Below are 20,295 nucleotides of genomic sequence, written 5' to 3' on the forward strand. Positions count from 1 at the left end.
CCCGGAGCCTCCGGCAACGCTCCCCAGCCCGGAGCCTTCGGCGGCGGTCCGCAGCCCGGAGCCTTCGGCGGCGGTCCGCAGCCCGGAGCCTTCGGGCGGCGGTCCGCAGCCCGGAGCCTTCGGACGGCGGTCCGCAGCCCGGAGCCTTCGGACGGCGGTCCGCAGCCCGGAGCCTTCGGACGGCGGTCCGCAGCCCGGAGCCTTCGGACGGCGGTCCGCAGCCCGGAGCCTTCGGACGGCGGTCCGCAGCCCGGAGCCTTCGGACGGCGGTCCGCAGCCCGGAGCCTTCGGACGGCGGTCCGCAGCCCGGAGCCTTCGGACGGCGGTCCGCATCCCGGAGCCTTCGGACGGCGGTCCGCAGCCCGGAGCCTTCGGCGGAGCCTTCGGCGGCGTCCAGTCTTTGCTCTTTTCGCCATTACCATGCTAATGATTTCAAATTGGATTTATTTGTATCTGTTAAGACACTGAATACATGTTTAGTATATTTACTACATTTAGTATGTTGTTTTTTCTCTGTGGAGTAAGTTCATTTTAAGTTATGTGACTTGTTTTATGTAGATACAACATTTCAATGTCAACACACAGCAACCAAAAACCGGATCTAATTTGCATATTCATATTGAGTTTGCAGCAAACAATAGAATGTTCACCACAAGTTTTCCAGGATTCTTTGCCAGAAGTTCACGCGTTGCCGCAAATTTACAGCAACAGTTTGCCCAAAAACTAATTTGCATTTGAAAATATGAGTTTGCTGCAAATTTGCAACAAACTGGCCGAAGGTTTGCCAGAAACAAAGGTTTTAGGCAAGGGGTTGGTTGGTCTTCCTTTGACCTGGGGAGTGGGGATGATAGCGCTTCATGTTTTTTCTCTTCTCCAGCCATGTTTCTGAGAACTCTGAAGATGGAGATGAACCTCTGTGTTTGTTAGTCCTCCTCTAACTGCTCCACCACATTGCGCAGCTTGTCAACCAACACTGTGGAACAGAGAAAGCTGATTAGGAAACAATAACTCAGAGGACAAATAGGAATCCATATCGAACAGCTAAATGAAATGTATGTTCCTGCACATTCATTATATGCCATTTAGTTGTGTTGCATTACCTCCCGCTGTCGGCCTGTAGAAGCTGTCGTAGGAGCGACAGTAGTTGATCAGTTCTCCCAACTGTTTAGGGCAGTCTTTAGGAAGAGGTTCAGTATATTTTTCTTTATACACCCTCTGATACACATCTTTGTGTGAGCAGTCTGATCAGAAGAACAAGAGAACAGACATTGAATGATATATTTCTAAATATGACAGAGCAACTACTGCATGCTTACAGCGAGAGAGAAAACCCAACCATACCATTTTCAGATATACAGTATCACTGTTATTGCTGATAGTGTTTGTTACACACAGCATTTCAATTAATGGAGTTGACACACCTTTGAAGGGAATCTTGCCGGTTGCGATCTCCCAAAGGACAATGCCAAAACTGCAACGAACACAACAATTTAAACAGAGTGAACTGAGAGTATACTTAGGGCCTGCATTACACCAACAGAGAACATTTGAACATAAAAAAATATTTCTGTGATTATGACATTCATTCATTTACAAAAGTGGAGAGTGTGTTGTAAGTGTGCTTGGAAGCAGACCTGTACATCTCACAAGCTTTGTTGTAGGGATGGTTGACACTCTCAAGCTGCTGAGGGGAGCTGTAGCACAAGGAGCTCCTCTTCCTGTCCTCAGTCCTCTTCAATGACGTCTCTGTTTGGGCCAGCTCAAAACCTGCCAGCTGACCACACACACACGCACAACAGAACCCAAAACAATTACATTGCGATAGAGTACTGCAACACTGTAAACATGGAACATCAACTACACATCTTCAAAACAACCTCTGCCTCTATTTAGCAGTGGCCTTACTTTCTGGGTCTATCGCTTAGTGGTGCCAACACATATGGCTGTGTAGAGGACTGCATTGAACCTCATACCTTCACTCTGTACCCAGCATCTACCAGGAACTTGCTGCTGTTGATGCATCCATGCACTTTAAACTTCTCCTCCGACTGGTGCAATCTATAGTGATAGAGATATTAGCTAGTCTTGACAGGGTAGCTCAATGTGATTAGGGTACACTTTCTAGTGCTGTGAACTTTGGTGAGAGAGGTACAGGGCACAGATCCAGTATACCTATTGTTTTAGTGAAGATGAAGCAGCACATACTAATAATGGTGGACATATGTTTTAGTAGGTGGATTGTAGACACATGAACAGGAATTTAACGTTCCTCTTTCGAATATGGCCAAATTGTACCTGCCGTGTTACCTGTGACACTTGGCCATGGCATGGCTATTAGAGGTGCGACATTATTAGCCAGCTATTGGCGTTGCTTTCCACCGCTCTGGTGAAGCCCTTTCGTGTGTGTACAGGACACATGACTTTCTACTTTTGGAGAGGTAGCGGGGTAGAGATTAGAAAGGGAAAGTACCCGACAGAGACATTATTCAAATAAAAGATTAGACTATAGATCGATTCGTTATTGTATCGACTTAACACATTTATGGCAACAATATGATAGAGGTGGTGCTCTTTGTGTCATATGCAATAGGTGTTGTGACTGGTTTACTTGTGTAGGGCACAGGGTAAAGACATTCATTTCTATGTTTGTATACCTGTAGAGGCCCTGTGCTGCATCCAGACTCATGACAATAAACATCAACCTGTTACCTGTAGAGGCCCTGTGGCATCCAGACTCATGACAATAAACATCAACCTGCTACCTGTAGAGACCCTGTGCTGCATCCAGACTCATGACAATAAACATCAACCTGCTACCTGTAGAGGCCCTGTGCTGCATCCAGACTCATGACAATAAACATCAACCTGTTACCTGTAGAGACCCTGTGCTGCATCCAGACTCATGACAATAAACATCAACCTGTTACCTGTAGAGGCCCTGTGCTGCATCCAGACTCATGACAATAAACATCAACCTGTTACCTGTAGAGACCCTGTGGCATCCAGACTCATGACAATAAACATCAACCTGCTACCTGTAGAGGCCCTGTGCTGCATCCAGACTCATGACAATAAACATCAACCTGCTACCTGTAGAGGCCCTGTGCTGCATCCAGACTCATGCGAGCCTTTCTGTCCCAGGGCAGCTTCCTTTGGGAATCCAGCACCTCTCTCAGACTGCCCTTCTCACAAAACTCCATGACAATGAAGTAGTTTGGATTGGGTCCTGCGGGACAACCACGGTAGAGAAGAGGATTATTAAATGCAACAAGGGCACATCATCATCCCATTTTGATATCATATTCTGAAATCACATGGTGATTTGGTGAATGGCGCTGGAAAGGATGGCTGACGTTTTACGTGCTCCCAACCAATTGTGCTATTTTGTTAGTTTTTTTCGTGTTATTTGTAACTTATTTTTTTACTTATTTTGTACATAATGTTGCTGCTACTGTCTCTTATGACCGAAAATAACTTCTGGGCATCAGAACAGCGATTACCTACCTCGAACTGGAAGAATATTTTTTCTTTAACTAGTCCGAAGCGAAGGAAATACTGCTTGTTCGGGAACGGGCCCCCGGAGAAAAAGGGGGCGGAGGTCGGCTGCCTTCTGAGAATTCGTAGGCGAGTGAGAAAACTCCCACTGCCATCCGTTCAGTTGTTCAACGTGCAATCATTGGAAAATAAAATGGATGACCTACTATCAAGATTATACTACAAACGGGACATTAAAAACTGTAATAACTTATGTTTCACCGAGTCGTGGCTGAACGACGACATGGATAATATAGAGCTGGTGGGATTTTCCATGCACTGGCAGGACAGAGAAGCTACGTCTGGTAAGACGAGGGGTGGGTGTGTGTGTCTATTTGTCAATAACAGCTGGTGGGCGATGTCCAATATTAAAGACGTCCCGAGGTATTGCTTGCCTGAGGCAGAGTACCTTATGATAAGCTGTAGACAACACTATCTACCAAGAGAGTTCTCATCTATTGTTAGTGGTGTGTATGGGAGGCGAAGTCAGGTGCAGGAGAGCAGAGTGTAGTAACAGGCGCACTTTTAATTCCGGTCCAAAATGATAGCACATAAGTACATAAACATGCCCAAAAAACACGGAGCATGAACAAAAGTATGGTGCATGACAAATACCCACATAACATAAAACAATTTCAGAGGGGAACAGAGGACTAAATACATTCAGTGTGATTAGGGAATGAAAACCAGGTGTGTATGGAACAAGACAAAACTAATGGTAATATGAAAAATGGAGCGGCGATGGCTAGAAAGCCGGTGACGTCGATCGCTGAACGCCGCCCGAACAAGGAGAGGAGCCGACTTCGGCGGAAGTCGTGACATCTATATTATTCGTAGCCGTCTATTTACCACCACAAACAGATGCTGGCACTAAGACCGCATTCAACCAGCTGTAGGCCATAAGCAAACAAGAAAATGCTCATACAGAAGCGGCGCTCCTAGTGGCTGGGGACATTAATGCAGGCATGGGCAACCAGAGGAAAGAAACTCTAGACCACCTTTACTCCACACACAGAGATGCATACAAAGCTCTCCCCCGCCCTCTATTTGGCAAATCTGACCATAATTCTATCCTCCCGATTCCTGCTTACAAGAAAAAACTAAAGCAGGAAGTACCAGTGACTCGCTCAATACGGAAGTGGTCAGATGACGCAGATGCTACGCTACAGGACTGTTTTGCTAGCACAGACTGGCACAGACAGGAATATGTTCCTGGATTCATCCAATATGTTCCCGGGATTCATCCATGGCATTGAGGAGTATACCATCTCAGTCCTTGGCTTCATAAATAAGTGCATTGACGACGTCGTCCCCACAGTGACCGTACGTACATATCCCAACCAGAAGCCATGGATTACAGGCAACATCCGCATCGAGCTAAAGGCTAGAGCTGCTGCTTTCAAGGAGCGGAACACTAATCCAGACGCTTGTAAAAAATCCCGCTATGCCCTCAGACGAACCATCAAACAAACAAAGCGTCATGGGCTGATCGTGGACTACAGGAAATTGTGGGCTGAACAGGTCCCCATTAACATCGACGGGGCTGTAGTGGAGCGGGTCAAGTGTTTCAAGTTCCTTGGTGTCCACATTACCAATGAACTATCATGGTCCAAACACAGCAAGACAGTCTTGAAGAGGGCCCGACAACACCTTTTCCCCCTCAGGAGACTAAAAAGATTGGCATGGGTCCCCAGATCCTCAAAAAGTTATACAGCTGCACCATCGAGCGTGTCCTGACCGGTTGCATCACCGCCTGGTATGGTAACTGCTCGGCATCTGATCATAAGGCGCTACATAGGGTAATGCGTACGGCCCAGTACATCACTGGGGCCAATCTTCCTGCTATCTAAGACCTATATACTAAGCAGTGTCAGAGGAAAGCCCCAAACATTGTCAGACTCCAGTCACCCAAGTTATAGACTGTTTTCTCTGCTACCGCACGGCAAGCGGTACTGGAGCACCAAGTCTAGGACCAAAAGGCTCCTTAACAGCTTCTACCTCCAAGCCATAAGACTGCTGAACAATTAATCAAATGGCCACCGGATTATTTACATTGACACCACCCCATTTGTTTTTTACACTGCTGCTACTCACTGTTTATTATCTATTCATAGTCACTTCACCCCTACCTACATGTACAAATGACCTCGACTATCCTGTACCCCATCACATTGACTCGGTACCGGTACCGCCTGTATATAGCCTTTTTATTGTTATTTTATTGTGTTACTTTTTATTTTATTTTTTACTTTAGTTTATTTGGTAAATATGCACTGTTGGTTAAGGGCCTGTAAGTAAGCATTTCACGGTAAGGTCTACACATGTTGTATTCGACACAGGTGACAAATAAAGTTTTGATTTGATATCATGTCCTGATTACTTTGCTCATTATACAGCAACTGTACTTCGCTATGCACATTGCTGCACATATGCGGTTGCCAATTTTCCCTCTGCCACTGACTGACTGCATATGTAGTTCCACTCCATTGCACACCATGGACTGTACATTTGTTTATACATCCATACCATGTACAATTATTCATTTTTGTTGTTGTTGCTGTTCATAGTATACAGACTGTATGTGGATTCATGTAAATTCTTCATCTATATTCTGCTTGTTTATTCTGTTTACTGTGGCAGCACCATTTCACAAAATCAAATTCCGGGTGTACATGGTGAATAAAGGTGATTCTGATTGTATCCAGTCTCCTATTTGTTCAGAAACTACAGTATTTCACATACTGCAAAAAGAAGCTCACTCACCGCTCTCTTCCTGGACACAGATCCCAAACATTCGCAGGATGTTTGGTGACTCAAAGCGTTTCATAGTCTCCACTTCCTTTTTAAAGATGCTTCTCACCTGACTGTGTGGGACAAACATAACCCATTAAACAAATATGTTTAGCACCGAAGCTGATATTACAAGAACTCTCTGAGACGTCTTGTATGCTATATACCTCAGGCTTGTGCTCCTTGAGTAGGTGTATCTTTTGATGGCCACTGTGAATTTGTTGTACTCTCCTTTGAATATCTCTGAATTGTCATTTTTGATGAAGGGCTCTTTGGGCAGGTTGTAGATCAGCTCCTCTGGCTTGATCTCTCTTATGTCTTGATCTAAAATCCTTGGCTTCTTTACTGTCAATGGGAAACACACAACAAAGTCAATGAGATAGCAAGTCATACGAGACTTAGGAACATAACACATCAATAACACAGATAACTAAAGGTCCAACAGGAAAACACACCATCATGCAAAATACAGTGAGACCATGCTTTCCTGGTGTAGGATGTAAACTATGCTGTGTTTTGTAGTTTGTATGAGTTTGTATGAGTGAAACTTGAGTGCTTGTAGTATCAAACAAAAATGGAGAAAGGTATAAACCACAAAGGAACGAAAACGCAAACAGACACACAGTCTCCTTTATCATCAGACGCTGGTCAAGGTCAACGAGAAATGAGAAACAGTTGCTCAGATTCCAAATTAAGTAGTACAGCTAGTAAACAAATAAAGACGAAACATTCTTAGTTTCATTAATTTGGACATTAATCTATAGAGGCTTACTTACAGGTTTCCAAAAAGGCTTTGATGTCTTTTGCATCTTCTTGGGTGGAGTCCACTTTCCCTAGCACTTCTTCCACTTTCTCATGTAGCACTGTGGGATAAATATGCACAATGTCACTTGCTTGAAATTGCCCCCAATCAAGCCACATATACACACACACACACACACACACACACACGGTGTAGTCAGCAGGATCAGTGACTGGCCATAAAACAGCCCAGACCTCCTGGCAGTGACCACAGTACACATATACAGGGAGGCTACATGATTAAGACCTTGCACTAAAAAGTGCATGGTAGAAGTGTCTCACATTTCTGCAGCTCCAGATGATCTATCTCCCTGTCCGCCTTATCCTCTCTCCATCGCGTCTCCTCGTTGAATCTCTGCTGTAGCTGCTCTCTGTGATCCACCTGCAGGGCTAGCGACAGCACCTGAGCTGAATCGTACAAGCGCATGGTCAAACTCTCAAACTCTTCTCCCTGCTTGTAGGCCTTCAAGACGCGGTTCATGTATTTTGCGCTAGCGTATTTCTCAACCATGTCCTGGGCATTTTCCAGGGTGAGTTTGAGCTCACGCAGGCTGTTCTCCACAGGGGCAGGGTCTTCCCCCAGCCCCTTTACCATACTCACCGTATCTGCCAAGACATTTACGCGCTGGGCCAAACGCTGACAGCGCTTTTTATTGGCTTTCACTTCAGCACATAAAGAATAGAGCTTCTTCGCTATGCCCAATATGGGCTTTATGATGTCCATGGCTGGGGAGAGAGGAGAAGAGACAAAGGTTTAGAAATGCATTAGACAAGTTTTCCCCCCAAACATATGTCTGAGAATGTCTCTAGCTACAGTATACATTTTGGGGGATTTTTTTAAGGGGGTAGATCATCTTCAATATTGCAAATAGATTGTGGCTTCTATCAATGTAATTGTCTGAATCATTTCCAATCCCCCATATATACTTTTTATAAATATATATTTTCCTTGAATAATTTCCCTTAACCCCACCTCCCCTCCCCAAATTGGAGTAAACTAATGTACAACAGCACATAGGCTTATACATCCAGCTTATACATACTATATACATTTTACGGACACAGTATATTTGACATTAGTTATCTTTTGTTTGTTTTTAGTCCCATCCTTCAGCTGCCATAAACCCCTCCCATCTATCTCTGAACACTATCCAGGTAATATTTGCCATATATTTCTCAACTGAGCTGTGACGTTTCACAAAATGTCTGAACCTTTCTATTCTCATAGTTTCTACATATTGTAAATTAAAAATAAACATTTTTGCTAAGAGTATTATTATTTTATTGATCAATTGACTATGACTTTTCAAATCACCCAGCAGTGCTATTTGCAGAGTTAGCGCCAGGTAAACAATTCTTCAGCCATTCCTGAACCTGCGACCAAAAACAAGCTACTTATGGACAGTACCAAAACAAATGATCTAACGATTCTGTCTCTTCGCAGCAAAATCTGCACAGCTGGGATTGTTGTATACCCCATACAGTGCATTCGGAAAGTATTCACACCCCTTCACTTTTTCCACATTTTGTTACGTTACAGCCTTATTCTAAAATGTGTATAGATTGGTAAGGGGGAAAAAAACAATCTATACACAATACCCATAATGACAAAACAAAAACAGGTTTTTAGAAATGTTTGTACATTTTATTAAAGTTAAAAAACAGAAATATCACATTTACATAAGTATTCAGACCCTCCACTCCGTACCTTTGGCAGCAAGTACAGCCTCAAGTCTTCTTGGGTATGATGCTACAAGCTTGGCACACCTGTATTTGGGGAGTTTCTCCCATTCTTCTCTGCATATCCTCTCAAGCTCTGTCAGGTTGGATGGGGAGCGTCGCTGCACAGCTATTTTCAGGTCTCACCAGAGATGTTCGATCGGGTTCAAGTCCGGGCTCTGGCTGGGCCACTCAAAGACATTCAGAGACTTGTCCAGAGCCACTCCTGTGTTGTCTTGGCTGTGTGCTTAAGGTAATTGTCCTGTTTGAATGTGAACCTTCACCCCAGTCTGAGGTCCTGAATGCTCTGGAGCAGGTTTTCTTCAAGGATCTCTCTGTACTTTGCTCCGTTCATCTTTCCCTCGATCCTGACTAATCTCCCAGTACCTGCCGCTGAAAAATATCCCCACCTCCCTGACCAAGGCCCTTCTCCCCCGATTGCTCAGTTTGGCCGTGCGGCCAGCTCTAGGAAGAGTCTTGGTGGTTCCAAACTTTTTCCCTTTAACTCTAGGAAGAGTCTTGGTGGTTCCGAACTTTTTCCCTTTAACTCTAGGAAGAGTCTTGGTGGTTCCGAACTTTGTCCATTTAAAAATGGAGGCCACTGTGTTCTTGGGGATCTTCAATGCTGCAGAAATGTTTTGAAACCCTTCCCCAGATCTGTGAATCGACACAGATCTCCCAAGTGGTGCAGCGATCTAAGGCACTGCATCTCAGTGCTAGAGGCGTCACTACAGACCCTGGTTCAATTCCAGGCTGTATCACAACCGGCTGTGATTGGGAGCCCCATAGGTTGGGGCACAATTGGCCCAGCGTCGTCCAGGGTCAGGGTTTTGTCGGTGGTAGGCCATCATTGTAAATCAGAATTAGTTCTTAACTGACTTGCCTAGTTAAATAAAGGTTAAAATATCTCTGAGTTCTATGGACATTTCCTTTGACCTCATGGCTTGGTTATTGCTGACTTGCACTGTTAATTGTGGGACCTTAAATAGACAGGGGTGTGTCTTTCCAAATCATGTTCAATCAAAAGTTTCTAAACCATACCATATTTCCTATAGTGTCACCATAATATTTCAATTGAAGAAGTTTGTTGTTCATAATCATTAGGATATTTTAGCACTCCACAGTACATCCTAAATTCCCCCCAGGCTTCAGATGTGAGCTAAACAGTGCAATTGCACTTAAGATGCATTTTAAAGTTAGAATTTAGAAAGATAACTTATAATTTCCAAACATTTAGGTCAGTTGTATGCATCTGATTTTCGATCTATTAACATCAAGAGTTGCATTAAATAGGCTTACTGATGCATTTGGCAATATTAAATTCATACACACAAAACATAAACAAAAGCATTCACTGTGAAACTTGATAGGCTGCATGTTTTTTTTACTTATTTTTTATTTAACCTTTATTTAACATGTAGGCTATTCATATTTTTTTATGTAGGCTATTCATATATAGCTTATGCGCATCACTTAGTTCAATGTATGGAATCAGTTATTGTTTTCTTGCCCAAACCGCGAGCATCACCTGTCAAACTCAGACAATTCTCTCAAAACAGAGGGATGTCGATTCGCACGGGTCTATTATCAGAATACATTGGAGTTCGCCAATACAACAGTAGGTTATTCTGGCTGGAATTGTTACTCTCCTGCCATGTACAAATTACTGACATTGCAGTTTCAGACCGGACTAAAATTACAGACGTGGTGTTTTGTGCTCGTGCACATAATTACATTACCTGACCTCCCACAGTAAAACGAATCCTGTCCGAATAGGGCACAATAGGGCCTGACCTATAGCCAGGACCGATATTTGCCATTCTGCCGCCATAGGCGAGACCACAAAATGACGCCCACCACAAAAATAGTATAGTACCAGTAAGCAAAATTACATTGAAAATACGTCTAAAATATGTATTTTCCAGACGTTGAAGTTAGATTAAATTTAGGTTCTGAATGAAAGGTGAAAATGTATTTTACGTATGGTTAAAATACATTGGCATCGTTTTACGGACGTTGAAAAATACGTATTTTACGGATGTTGAAATCAGGTTCATTTTCAGTTCTGAGTGAAGGTTGAAAATACTTATTTTCCTGGTGTTGAAAATAGGTATTTCACAGACGTTGACATTTTTGGGGGATGTTGGGGGGGATACCTTAAGGGGTCCTAAATATCAAAATCAAATAGTTAAGTGATCCTTGTTATGACCATCTTAAAACAATTCCAGATGTTAGCTTCTTAAACACAACTTCTGTTAATGATAGTAATGACACAACATTTATGACGCCCTGTGCGAGGAATCTAAAATAGGATGAGGCATTTATTTTGAATTAAGTATACAGTTGAAGTCAGAAGTTTACAAACACTTAGGTTGGAGTCATTAAAACTCGTTTTTCAACCACTCCACAAATTTCTTGTTAACAAACTATAGTTTGGGCAAGTCGGTTAGGACATCTACTTTGTGAATGACACAAGTAATTTTTCAAACAATTGATAACAGACAGATTATTTCACTTATAATTCACTGTATCACAATTCCAGTGGGTCAGAAGTTTACATACACTAAGTTGACTGTGCATTTAAACAGCTTGGAAATTCCAGAAAATGATGTCATGGCTTTAGAAGCTTCTGATAGGCTAATTGACATAATTTGAGTCAATTGGAGGTGTACCTGTGGATGTATTTCAAGGCCTACCTTCAAACTCAGTGCCTCTTTGCTTGACATCAAGCGAAAATCAAAAGAAATCAGCCAAGACCTCAGAAAAAGTCAGTCTGGTTGATCCTTGGGAGCAATTTCCAAATGCCAGAAGGTACCACGTTCATCTGTACAAACAGTAGTACGCAAGTATAAACACCATGGGACCACGCAGCTGCCATACCGGTCAGGAAGGAGACGTGTTCTGTCTCCTAGAGATGAACGTACTTTGGTGCAAAAAGTGCAAATCAATCCCAGAACCACAGCAAAGGACCTTGTGAAGATGCTGGAGGAAACAGGTACAAAAGTATCCATATCCACAGTAAAACGAGTCCTATATCGACATAACCTGAAAGGGCGCTCAGCAAGGAAGAAGCCACTGCTCCAAAACCGCCATAAAAAAGCCAGACTACGGTTTGCAACTGCACATGGGTTCAAAGATCGTACTTTTTGGAGAAATGTCCTCTGGTCTGATGAAACAGAAATAGAACTGTTTGGCCATAATGACCGGGGGAGGCTTGCAAGCCGAAGAACACCATCCCAACCGTGAAGCACGGGGGTGGCAGCATCATGTTGTGGGGGTGCTTTGCTGCAGGAGGGACTGGTGCACGTCACAAAATAGATGGCATCATGAGGGAGGAAAATAATGTGGACATATTGAAGCAACATCTCAAGACATCAGTCAGGAAGTTAAATCTGAAATAATTTATTCTCTCTACTATTATTCTGACATTTCACATTCTTAAAATAAAGTGGTGATCCTAACTGACCTAAGACAGGGAATTTTTACTAGAATTAAATGTCAGGAATTGTGAAGAACGGAGTTTAAATGTATTTGGCTAAGGTGTATGTAAACTTCTGACTTCAACTGTTTGTGTATATATATATATATATATATATATATATAAAAAACACACACATACATATATAAACACATATATAGCTACTGCTCCACTAAAGAAATCTCGGTCGTCCAACAGTCGTCCAATCAGCCCTAAAATCTACAGCGCTACATGGACTTGCTCCTATCTATCTCACCGATTTGGTCCTGCTGTACATACCTACACATACACTGCGGTCACAAGACCCAGGCCTCCGTCCATAGAATTTCGATGCAAACAGCGGGAGGCAGGGCTTTCTCCTATAGAGCTCAATTTTTATGGAATGGTCTGCATATCCATGTGAGAGATGCAGACTCGGTCTCGATCTTTAAGTCTTTACTGAAGACTCATATTTTCAGTAGGTCCTATAATTGAGTGTAGTCTGGCCCTGGAAGGTGAACGGCAAGGTCCTGGAATGACGAACCGCCCTTGCTGTCTCTGCCTGGCTGGCTCCCCTCTCTCCACTGGGATTCTCTGCCTCTGATTACGGGGGCTGAGGCACACTGGCTCACTTGTGCTCTTCCTTGCGGTCCCTAGGAGGTGTGTCATATTGTGCTAGACATTTTTTGCGCTATACTCGACTTGAGTGGGTTGAGTCACTGATGTGATCTTCCTGTTCTATCTTGTGCCCCCTCAGGCTCATGCGGTGGAGGAGATATTCGTGGGCTATACTCAGTCTTGTCTCAGGGTAGAAAGTTGGTGGTCTTTTGATATCTCTCTAGTGGTGTGGGGCTGTGCTTTGGCAAAGTGGGTGGGGTTACATCCTGCCTGATTGGCCCTGTCCGTGGTATCGTCAGATGGGCCACAGTGTCCCCCGACTCCTCCTGTCTCAGCCTCCAGTATTTATTCTGCTCTAGTCTATGTACCAGGGGGTTAGGGTCAGTCTGTTTTATCTGATATAATTCTCCTGTCTTATCTGGTGTCCTGGTGTCCTCTCTCCCTCCCCTCCCGGAGGACCTGAGCCTTAGGACCATACCTCAGGACGACCTGGCCTGATCACTCCTGACCGTTCCCAGTTCACCTGGTCGTGCTGCTGCTCCAGTTTCAACTGTTCTGCCTGTGGCTATGGATCCCTGACCTGTTCACCGGACGTGCTACGTTGTCCCGGACCTGCTGTTTTTGACTCTCCCTCTCTCTCTCGCCCCCTCTCGCTCTCTCTCTACCGCACCTGCTGTCTCGACCTCTGAATGCTCGGCTATGAAAAGCCAACTGACATTTACTCCTGAGGTGCTGACCTGTTGCACCCTCTACAACCGCTGGAATTATTATTTATTATTAATCTGGCCTTAATGGCCATGTACTCTTAAAATCTACACCTGGCACAGCCAGAAGAGGACTGGCTACCCCTCAGAGCCTGGGTCCTCTCTAGGTTTCTTCCTAGGGAGTTTTTCCTAGCCACCGTGCTTCTACATCTGCATTGCTTGCTGTTTGGGGTTTCAGGCTGGGTTTCTGTGTAAGAACATTGTGACATCTGCTCATGTAAAAAGGGCTTTATAAATACATTTGATTGAGTTCTGCCACATTTATGAACCTATTTAAAGCATGACATATGGTTATAGATGATTTTTAACACATTTATATAGCGTTTACGAAGGCTTTATGAAGCCTTTATAAGCTGTACGTCATTTAATGCGGGACCCTATATAAGATACTGTAAAACTTCACATTTAAACGTATGCTGATATAGACCCACTCATATCAATGGTAATTGCATACCACTTGCAGAAACAAGTTTGATGACCTTCATACTGTATGGTACAATAACTCTTTTAGAGGTTTTTTTTATCAGCTACATCCACCTTCACATGGGTGAGATTGAGAATCTGTGTCAACTTGGTGACTGCTGTAGTAAACTGTTAACTAATGTAGTAATGGTGAAAGGTAAGTCCATAGAGAATGCCGTCATTGTAAATATATACTTTGTTCAACTGACTCGCCTAGAATTTGTTCAGCTGACTTGCCTAGTTAAATACAAGTTAAATAAAATTAAAATAAAATATAAAAGGTCCTTGGGATGTCAGTCTCAGTAATACATTGGTGTTGAGTATCTCATACTGTAACACCATTACGAGATGTGCAGAGTTACTCAACCAGTATAGTACACCTGAAATACTCTATTATCTCGTATACACATGAACACTTTACTTGTGCAAATACTTATGAGATCTTCAAATTGGTGGGGGGGGGCTAGATACATAAAGTGCTTTAATATCTAAATGGTAAAACAGATATGAAACATTTGACCTCTAATCCAAAATGCTGAAGTATAGAGCCAAATTAAAAGTTTTAGCTTCACTGTCCAGATAAATACGGAGGGGGGCGTGTATATAAATATTTTAAATAATTCACAGAATTTTGGTAAGAATGTGCCCAAAAAGTTGTCAGAATGACTGATTTCTGAAGATGACACGATCAATAATTGCAATATCTAATCTTCAAACATGTAAAATGGATATGCAGATGTGAGTATTCGTAGATAAGATGATTAAAATTATATACAAAGTTATCTTATAACCTATACAACGTTATCCCATTATCCTATTCAAATTTCATAAAACAGAGGATTAAAAACTTGCTGCATTCCATAGGAATACCAATACATTTTAACCTAATATCTTGATGAGAGCAGCAAACCATTACACATAGCTATTCTAAATTAAGATGTATTCTTACTATGGGGCCATAGCAGATTGGTCTGTTACTAGAATGCCAAAAATATAGATTAATATAAGTGGTCTCAACAGGTGTCACACCCTGATCTGTTTCACCTGTGTTTGTCTCCACCCAGCTCCAGGTGTCATCCATCTTCCCCATTATCCCCTGTGTATTTATACCTGTGTTCTCTGTTTGTCTGTTACCAGTTCGTTTTGTTTCATGAAACCTACCAGCGTTTTTTTCCGCTGGTCCTGTCTGTTCTTGCTCCTGTTTTCTAGTCCTTCCCGGTTTTGACTGTTTTGCCTGCCCTGACTCTGAACCTGCCTGCCATTCTATACCTTGCCCCACCTCACTGGATAATTGACCCCTGCCTGCCCTGACCCTGAGACTGCCTGCCGTTTTGGACCTTTTACACCCTCTCTGGATTAATTACCTCTGCCTGCCTTAGACCTGTCATTTGCCTGCCCCTGTACTAGAAATAAACTTTTGTTTCTTTGACACTGTCTGAATCTGGGTCATACCTAAATCCTGATAACAGGTCCAACATTGGATTTGATAACATTGTAATGGAATGTACGAGGCAGGTTTATAGTTCTCAAAATTAAAACAGTTAATAGGATAACATTTTAATCAGTGCACATTCATTACTATTTTCATGTATAAACACATGATTGAAGATTAAATATAGCAAAAAAGGATCAAAGCATACTCAGAAAACACAGATTCTGACAGCTTTATTCTGACAGGACACATTCTTACCACATTTCTGTGAATAATTTAACATCTTTATATACCTCTGTCACGTCCTGACCATAGTAAGATGTTATTTCCTATGGTAGAGTAGGTCAGGGCGTGACAGGGGGTGTTTTTCTATGTTTTGTATTTCTATGTTTATGTTCTAGTTTTGTATTTCTATGTTGGTTTTGTTTGGGATGATCTCCAATTAGAGGCAGCTGGTCCTCGTTGTCTCTAATTGGAGATCAATTAGAGATCTCTCTATGACAACCATGACAGAATCTCCCACAACCAAAGGACCAAGCAGCGCGGTCAGGAGGACTTTATTAAGCAGCGTGCCCAGGAGGAGATGGCATCCTGGTCGCTGGAGGAGTTGGAGAAAAGGATAGACTGGACTTGGGAGCAGGTATTGGAGAGATACAACAGCCTGCCGGGGAAGCAGGTGGAGGCAGCGAGGGAGTCACAGCAACGACGGAAGCCCGAGAGGCGGGGGGGCACACGGGGAGATTGGCAGAGCCAGGGTGGAGACCTGAGCCAACTCCCCGTGCTTACCTTGGGGAGCGAGTGACGAAGCAAGCACCGTGTTATGCGTGTTATTCGTGTTATTCACAGCCCGGTGTGATCTGTGCCCGCGCCCTGCATTTGCCGAGCTCGGTTGAGCATTCAGCCAGGAAGGGTGGTGCCAGCTCAGCGCTCCTGGTCTCCAGTTCGCCTTCTCGGTCCAGGATATCCTGCGCCGGCGCTGCGCACTGTGTCGCCAGTGCGTATTCACAGCCCAGTTCGTCCTGTGCCAGCTCCCCGCGTTTGCCGGGCGAAAGTAAGCATCCAGCCAGGACGGGTTGTGCCAGCTCTACGCTCGAGACCTCCAGTGCGCCTCCACGGTCCAGTATATCCTGTGCCTGCCCCACGTACCCGGTCTCCAGTGAGTCTATCCAGCCTGGTACGCCCTGTTCCTGCTTCCCGCACTTGCCCTGAGGTGCGTGTTACCAGTCTGGTGCCACCTATGCCAGCCCCACGCATCAGGCCTCCAGTGCACCTGCTCAGTCCGGGGTGTCCTGTTCCTGCTCCCCTCACTCGCCCTGAGTTGCGTGTTACTAGTCTGGCGCCACCTATGCCAGCCCCACGCATCAGGCCTCCAGTGCACGTTCCCAGTCCAGAGCTTCCGACGACAGTTCCCAGGCCAGAGCTTCCGGCGACAGTTCCCAGTCCAGAGCTTCCGGCGACAGTTCCCAGTCCGGAACCTCCTGAGACGGCCCGCAGCCCGGAACCTCCTGAGACGGCCCGCAGCCCGGAACCTCCTGAGACGGCCCGCAGCCCGGAACCTCCTGAGACGGCCCGCAGCCCGGAACCTCCTGAGACGGCCCGCAGCCCGGAACCTCCTGAGACGGCCCGCAGCCCGGAACCTCCTGAGACGGCCCGCAGCCCGGAACCTCCTGAGACGGCCCGCAGCCCGGAGTCTTCAGCGACGGCCCGGAGTCTTCAGCAGCGGCCCGCAGCCCGGTGTCTTCAGCGGCGGCCCGCAGCCCGGAGTCTTCAGCGGCGGCCCGCAGCCCGGAGTCTTCAGCGGCGGCCCGCAGCTCGGAGTCTTCAGCGGCGGCCCGCAGCCCGGAGTCTTCAGCGGCGGCCCGCAGCCCGGAGTCTTCAGCGGCGGCCCGCAGCCCGGAGTCTTCAGCGGCGGCCCGCAGCCCGGAGTCTTCAGCGGCGGCCCGCTGCCCAGAACCTCCAGCGACGATCCACAGTCCGATTCCTCCTCCGACGATCCATGGTTCGGTGGTACAGAAGCAGAGGGATCAGCGGGCGGAGCGGGGGTTACACCCCGAACTGGAGCCGCCTCTTCTGTGGGAGGATCCGAGGGATGAGAAGGTTATGGGTACTGCACCAAAGCCGCCATAGATAATAGTTACCCACCCCACACTGCCCTCACTTTATTTTGGGGGGGGGGGTTGTTGTTGTTTTGTTTAGGTGCGGTCGGAGTCCGCACCTTTGGGGGGGTACTGTCACGTCCTGACCATAGTAAGATGTTATTTTCTATGGTAGAGTAGGTCAGGGCGTGACAGGGGGTGTTTTTCTATGTTCATGTTCTAGTTTTGTATTTCTATGTTGGTTTTGTTTGGGATGATCTCCAATTAGAGGCAGCTGGTCCTCGTTGTCTCTAATTGGAGATCATACTTAAGTAGGGTTTTTTTCCACGTGGGTTTGAGGGAGATTAGTTTTGAGTAGTGTCTGTTTCACCTCTGCGTCACGGTTTTTTTTTTTTTGTCATTCAAGTTTATTTATGTATTGCGTAGTTTCACAGTATAAATAAAATGTGGAACGACACACGCGCTGCACTTTGGTCCGCTCCTCTCTACGACAACCGTGACAACCTGGTACACTGGACTCATTTGGTTGTGTATTCTGCATCACTATGTACATTTTAAGATATTACTGGGCATACTACAATAATATTTCATGCTGGTATGGTCAGATGAGAACAGAGTTGTTTGGCGGCCATATCGGAAAAAGGCTTCTGTGGGGTTAATGCGTGGATCCTGTGTTGGTCCTATATCTCAAAATATTTCTAAAACCCTGTTCTAGCTGTGTGTGTGAAAAGTTATGATTAACGGGTGAGCAATAACTTGTTGTATACTGACATTGTTTGTCATAGGGTAAAATCCCTATGGGAAAACTGTATGGGATAGAGGGATGAAAGAAAGAGTGGTAACACAGAGAAAGCTACTGTGGAAGAGGAACATTTAATTTGGTATCTTATATGGCCTGAAGAAGGGACAGATCATAATTTTCTTCTTAATTTCTGTAAGATTGCTCTGTTCTCTGCTATGCTCTCAATCGTGTGTCCTTGGCATGATTTGTCTGTTGCCTATGGGACTGCTAACTAGGGATAAGCAGAAGTACCTGACTCATACGAATGGCATGTGAAACACCCCACCCATCCTGGGTCTGTATAAAATGTCTGTGAGAACTAAGAGCGAGTTGAATTGGTTTTCCCGTGCATATTTAAATAAAGCTTCTGTATATTGAGACTGGAATGTCTTACAGGTGTTTTTTCCACCACACTACCATATTGCTGCAATGCTATAGCACATTTCCCAAAATCACTATGAGATATCGTCACCCCAACTGAGCCCGATGGCCCAAATTTGGGAGCCTTGCTCAGGGATTTATGAGGAATGATTTGAACAGAATGCATTGCTCTCAACAGCAGGAAGCAGGCTTTAGGATACCCATACAGGTTCGCCATCAAGTATACAGTTAATTTGAACTTTTAAGTACAGTTAGTATAACAGTTCAGCGACAGAAAAGATCACACGCATCACAAGCAGTTACTGTTCTCTGTTCAACCTAAAATCTATTGTAAGTTTGAAATGAAACATACCTTGAGAGACTGTTGTTGTTGGTGCAGACTTCAATGACCTTTGAAACTAAAAGGAGATCACACCCTTTATGTTCACCGACACTGGTTTGTCTTGAGCTCCACCTACAACACCACTACAACTTACAATAGGCTACAGCTGTGCACTTCCTCGGTTTATTGCAGGTCAGGTCTGCTTATCTAATTTCTTTCTTAACAATAGTGATTGCCTGCTAAAAATACGGTATAGCATGCCATGTACCTACTTGGTTCAACAAGGGACCCCAAATGACCAAATATTTAAATAAATATATTTTGTCCAATCGATCAAAAGTGATGAAATATGTCAAACATGGCACTGAGTGTGCAGTGGGAAGGTGACAGTGGTGTAAAGTACTTACAGTGGCTTGCGAAATTATTCACCGCCCTTGGCATGTTTCCTATTTTGTTGCATTGCAACCTAGAATTAAAATACATTTTTGGGAGGTTTGTATCATTTGATTTACACAATATGCCTACCACTTTGAAAATGCAAAATATTTTTTATTGTGAAACAAACAACAAATAAGACAAAAAAATAAAGATATACTTCAGCGTGCATAACTATTCAGCCCCCCCAAGTCAATACTTTGTAGAGCCACCTTTTGCAGCAATTACAGCTTCACGTCTCTTGGGGTATGTCTCTATAAGCTTGGCATATCTAGCCACTGGGATTTTTTGCCCATTCTTCAAGGCAAAACTGCTCCAGCTCCTTCAAGTTCGATGGGTTCTGCTGGTGTACAGCAATATTTAAGTCATACCACAGATTCTCAATTGGATTGCGGTCTGGGCTTTGACTAGGCCATTCCAAGACATTTAAAAATGTCCCCTTAAACCACTCGAGTGTTGCTTTAGCAGTATGCTTAGGGTCATTGTCCTGCTGGAAGGTGAACCTCCGTTCCAGTCTCAAATCTCTGGGAGACTGAAACAGGTTTCCCTCAAGAATTTCCCTGTATTTAGCACCATCCATCATTCCATCAATTCTGACCAGTTTCCCAGTCCCTGCCGATAAAAAACATCCCCACAGCATGATGCTTCACTGTGGGGATGTGGATCTCGGGGTGATGAGAAGTGTTCGGTTTGCAACAGACAT

General features: G+C 44.5%; 1 protein-coding gene across 1 annotated transcript; it reads right to left on the minus strand.

Annotated features, from left to right (window-relative positions):
* Positions 1-427: 427 nt before the first annotated feature.
* LOC106561002 (mixed lineage kinase domain-like protein) lies at positions 428-19,309 on the minus strand. The gene is made up of 11 exons (XM_014124525.2): positions 19,188-19,309; positions 7,408-7,851; positions 7,101-7,187; positions 6,492-6,669; positions 6,298-6,398; positions 3,091-3,226; positions 1,974-2,058; positions 1,635-1,774; positions 1,422-1,471; positions 1,101-1,241; positions 428-973 (listed from the first exon to the last, which is right to left on the minus strand). Exons 2-11 carry the CDS (start codon positions 7,847-7,849, stop codon positions 924-926), a joined length of 1,410 nt encoding a protein of 469 aa, XP_013980000.2. The 5' UTR covers positions 7,850-7,851; positions 19,188-19,309; the 3' UTR covers positions 428-923.
* Positions 19,310-20,295: the final 986 nt, after the last annotated feature.

Source organism: Salmo salar, chromosome ssa10, assembly GCF_905237065.1.
Source record: "Salmo salar chromosome ssa10, Ssal_v3.1, whole genome shotgun sequence".
NCBI lineage: Eukaryota > Metazoa > Chordata > Actinopteri > Salmoniformes > Salmonidae > Salmo > Salmo salar.